General features: G+C 54.1%; 1 protein-coding gene across 1 annotated transcript in view; it reads right to left on the bottom strand.

The window, feature by feature from the left end:
* ACSS2 (acyl-CoA synthetase short chain family member 2) overlaps positions 1-4,926 on the bottom strand; it is a 29,570-nt gene that overhangs the window by 7,604 nt on the left and 17,040 nt on the right. The window contains exons 5-7 of the mRNA XM_014310233.2: positions 4,460-4,535; positions 3,458-3,572; positions 122-259 (exon numbers count right to left, since the gene is read on the bottom strand). Coding sequence (XP_014165708.1) covers positions 122-259; positions 3,458-3,572; positions 4,460-4,535 — 329 coding nt within the window. The remainder of the gene's footprint in view (positions 1-121; positions 260-3,457; positions 3,573-4,459; positions 4,536-4,926) is intronic.

Here is a 4,926-nt window from a genome sequence, read left to right as displayed (position 1 = left end):
GACCAGCACAGCCCCTTTTTAAGACCTGTGTGGCTCCTCTTCCTGCTGGGGTCTCCCAGGTCCCCCCTCACCAGTTCTCCCAGCTGAGGGGTCCCCAGGGCTCAGCCTGCCCCATGCACACCTTGGGTTTTCCAGTGGAGCCGCTCGTGTAGAGGATGAAGAGCTCGTCCTCGGCGTCGCACCACTCGGGCTCACACTCTGTGCTGGCACCACACATCAGCTCATGCCACCACGTGTCCATGGCTGGGTTCCAGGGGGTCTGAGGAAAACACAAGATTGGGAACAGGCTTGTCCAAAACCAAGAGAGGAGGGATTAAGAGCACAGCGCAAACCTTGCCCCCATCACAGGCCATTGAGGGGGATGTTCACAGCACAGCCTGCTGCAAACCATGCACCAGAGCTGCAGCTCCCACTCCCAAAGCTCCTTTTGACAGCCCACAGCCACAAGGAAAACCTTCAAACACAGTCTGGCTGCAAGGCCGTGTCTGAAGCAGTGTCCAGGTGATGGTGATGAATCCCCGTGGGTGGCAGCAGGAGCCAGGAGAGGCTGGCAGCAGCTGCTCTGGGCTGTTCCCACTGCCAGGCTCCTCCTGCCCTGTGGGGCTGCCCTGAGCTGCAGCCCTACAGCCAAGCAGCAAGCACAGCCACCTGTCCCACAGCCACCTGTCCCACACACCTTGTGGGGACCCCGATGGCAGCATGGCCTGAGCTGAACAGCAGCACTGTGGGCTCACACTGCTTGGCCCTGCAGGCCCCCAAAAATATCTGTTCTCTGGGTTTTTAGGTAATAACTACCCAGCTAAGAAGTGACTGCACCAATGCAGAGCCATCCAGCACTGGCTGACTGGAAGTGCCAGAGCTGTGACAGAGCCACCAAGCCTGTGGCTGACGGGCAGAGGTCACCCTGAGGGTTGTTCTGGCTCCCCACCTCTCCGGGGTGGTGGCACAGCTCAGGACAAGACAACTTCCTCCGACCTTCTCACCTTTCCTCAGAGAAGCCTGGGGGAAGCTGGGCAGGGAACAAGCCCCAGCCTCAGCGCAGACCTTCGCTTCTCTCATCTCTGTGAGGGCAGGATCTGACCCAGAGCCCTGCACATTTCCTCCTCACAAAGCCAGGTTCACCACAGCTCCCTCAGCTGGGGTGCACAGAGAGCAGCCCCATGGTGACTCTCTGCAGCCCTAAAGATGTTCACGAGACATCTGGAGGCACTGGGACCCCATAGCTCCCACACACGTGGGCAGGGACACCAGCTGCTTGACAGTTTGGCACAACTGAGCCCACTTGGAAAGCTCTCATGGACCCTCAGGTTCCTGGTTTCACCTGGTAAAGCAGTTTCCACAATTCTGTCCCACCAGCAAGCTCCCAGCAAGGCACCAGGTAAACAAGCCCAAGACTATCCAGCAGTTTTCTCTGATTTAGCAGCCAGCCTCCAGTGCCCAGGGAGGAGGTCACACCCATGGCACTGTGTGTCTCTGCCTGCCTGCTCTGGGGGTCACAGCCACAGCTCCTTGGATGAGGCAGGAGATCAGATGCTGGCTCTGGAGATCCAGGTTTGCTGCAGGTGCCCCCTGCCAGCCTCCTCACAAAGGGAAGAGCATTGTGAGAGCTGCTTCTGAAAGGCAGAGAGCCAAACCCTGGCCTGGATGCTGACATCCCAGTGGCTCTGCACTCCCAGGGGTCACCCATGTGGGTGTTTCTGGAAGCACTGGTGGCACTGCACTCACCCCCAGGCCCTGGGCAGCTCTGCCAAGCTGGGTGGGCTCTGTCACTGACATGCAGCTGCTGGCACCACGGTTAGGAGGGCACGTGTGGCTGGGCAGCCAGAGCAGTTAAGGGAGGTAGGGAGCTGCATGGGAAGCAGAAGGGAGGTGCCAAAAAGAGGAAGGCAGTGCTGTGTGTAAATACCTTGGGATGGAGTCTCTGTGAGCTTTCAGTCTTTTTTTCCTGTTAAAAATCCACAAAGAGGGTGTGAAATCTGGGAAGGGGGAGGATCCACACCGGGCTTTGCAGGCAGGGAGCTGGAAGCCCACAGGCCTGGAAAGGCTGGAAAATCACCGCCTGGCAGGCTGGAAAATGCTCAGATCCAGGGCAGGCCAGGAGATGCCCTCTGAGCAGAAGCCTGCCCATTTCCATCACCTTCCCAGGGTACCAGCTGCCCCCAGGGCAGGTCCCCAAGGCCACCCCCTGCACATGGCTGGCTGGGAACAGAGGCACAGGGCCAGCACACAGCCCACAGACCATCCAATAGCCTCACACAAGCCGATGGCACAGTAACAATGCATCCACAAGGGAAAGAATCCTTAATAAAATATGGAAATGAGTAGAGAGCCAAAGGGTAAGAGACACCCTCCAGCCTTTGTGCAGGACATTCTGCACAAAAACCTCACCTCACCTACTGGAACCAGCACAGGGACAGGCTGCCCTGCAATCACCCTGCCAGGGAAACCTCACACAGAAAGGCTGGTCTGCTCCAGTTTTCCCATTCATTGCACCTACCCTGCTCTCACAAGAGAAAGGACAGAGCAGGCCAAGGAACATGGCCAGGTTGTCAAACAACGAGCAACACCCCAATAAAATTAACACAGCTGAACAAGGGAAAATAACTCAAAGGTAGAGAATCTGCTGGACTTCTTATTCCAGGGATGTGCACAGACCACTCCTCCTGAAAGCAGAGTCTAAAGCTCAAATACTCCCCAAACACAACCCATTTCTGAGCCAGTAGCAGCCTGGGGATAACTCACTGCAAATAATCACCCAACACAGAGGGACAGAAGACAAAGTGGCAAGATTTGGAGCTGTGGGGTAGCTGAAAGTAACCTCTGGAGCAGGTAAGGGCTGGGCACAGCAGGGCTGCTCAGGAGCTCAGCAGGCAGCCACAGCTCCACAACACCCCCTCTTTCCACCTCTGTCTCATCACATGCCTCTGGCCCACATCCTTTCATCTCTAGTTGCAAATGAAAGCCCCATCCTGAGAGCTGACAGAGTCCCTGTGGCAGCTGCACAGCCCCTGCACTGCTCTCAGCAGAGGATTGCTGCCCTGAGCTCACACCATGAGCACAAATCTCCTGGGTGTCCTCTCCTGCTGCCACTGTCACAGCTACAGTGCAGCACAGCATCCATCTCTGCACACAAGGGGAGAGAGACAAAGGGTTAGGAAGGAAAAACCTTGTACTGGGCAGAGGAAAATGGCCATCTTGTCCCTAGTGGCTTTGGAAGATGTACCCAGGGGTTCTGTGGGCTGGCAGCTTGTGAGGGTGTTAAAGGAAGCAGGAGGGAGAGGATCTTGGTAAGGAAAAGGAACCATTTTTCAACCACTCACACAGCAACGTCAGCAAGGAGGGGTGAAAACAGGAACAGGAGTGTCCAAGGAATCACTGAGGTGGTTTTGCACCAATCAATTTGCTGGTCTCTGGCCTGTGGTAATCAAACCCCCCTCTCATGCCACCAGGAACACACCTGCACTTCCTGGCACAGCCTTTTCAGAGGAGGAGACTTGCTGCAGGTCCCGTCCACTGCTACCTCTTCCCTGCCCAGGTGCTTCACCACGATGCACTTTTTCAAAGAGGATCCCCTGTAAAAGGAAGGAGCTGTCACTCTGGGCTGCTCAGGGGCTGAGCCAGCCTTTCCTGGGATTCACAGGCAGCACTGGAGGCAGGGCAGGGGCCTGGAGCTCCGTTTGTTGGGCTGGAGCATTTGCTGCCATGCAAACTCCATGGTGCACCATGAATTTCCAATGACACCAGCCACAGGACCAGCTCAGAGAGCAGGAACAGTCTGTGCACAGCTTACTGGGGATTTACCAGGTGATTCCTGGGGGTCCCACAAGTCTCTCTCCCAGGACACTGCTGTGGAGATTCCTTACAAATCCCAAATTTGCCTGCCTGTGACCAGGAACAAGCCCTTCTACCAGGAGATGTTAGTGGCTGCTCCAAGCCCTAGGCATGACTGACTGCCTCACAGGGAGAAAAAGCTTCCAAAGCCCGATTACACATCAAGGAAAGGTGTAGGTGTTTGCCCCCTTCTGAGGGAAAAGACAGCCTACAGAACACTGACAGAATGATCTTATTTCCCTTCAGCCCTGTTCAGGGTATCAACACAGTCTCCATCAGTTAATTCCCAGCTTCAGGATCAATTCTATCCTCCCAGGTACCTATTTTTACAGACATAAAGACTTATGTTTTCTTAAAGAGTTTGAATTTGTAATGTGCAGACTATCTGCCCTGAATTTCCATGTTTGATCTAACACACAAACCCACGTTCAGTCTCACACAAGCTACACAGATGCTGTGTCTGTAAGCTTGGCAAAGTCATGTCAGCAGGATTATTTCCCTTTCTGTAACATCTGATGACTGTTTGTGTCAGACCTGCTGCAGAATCTGCCCACCTATGACAACTTCTACTTGTGCAGGAGCAGATTCTGGCAGCAATGCCCTTTTCTAGAAGGGAATCCAAACTTACTTGTCTATACATTTCCGGATGGCTTCATCTGCAATCTGCTTCAAGTTGACCAGCTTGTCCCCTCGATAAAAAGCATCTGCAAAATGGTGAGGGAAATGTCAGAAGGGTTTCCCAGCCAAGGCAGCCTGGGACAGCTGGATCAACAAGCAGTTTCAGGAGGGCAGAGCAGATTCATGCACTGGAGTGAGGGGAAGCAGACAAACAGCTGATGGGAAAACTCTCCTAATGCACCCTTTTATTAGCCCAGAGAAACAGATGCCAAAAGACATGGTGGAATTCCTTCTCTGGGAGAGGTCCCAGTTTGACCTGGCAAATCTCTTGGGAATATTCTGTGGGAAATAATCCATTGCATCCAGAACACAGACTGCAGTTGAGTGGGTCCTTTTCATGCCATGGGAATTAATAAAAACACTATTTCTTGCACTTTTGGAAAAAACAGCTGGGGAAATGCAGTGGGCTTACATGCA

This window comes from Geospiza fortis, unplaced genomic scaffold (assembly GCF_000277835.1).
Source record: "Geospiza fortis unplaced genomic scaffold, GeoFor_1.0 scaffold468, whole genome shotgun sequence".
Taxonomy (NCBI): Eukaryota; Metazoa; Chordata; class Aves; order Passeriformes; family Thraupidae; genus Geospiza; species Geospiza fortis.
This window is presented reverse-complemented; position numbering and strand designations above follow the sequence as displayed.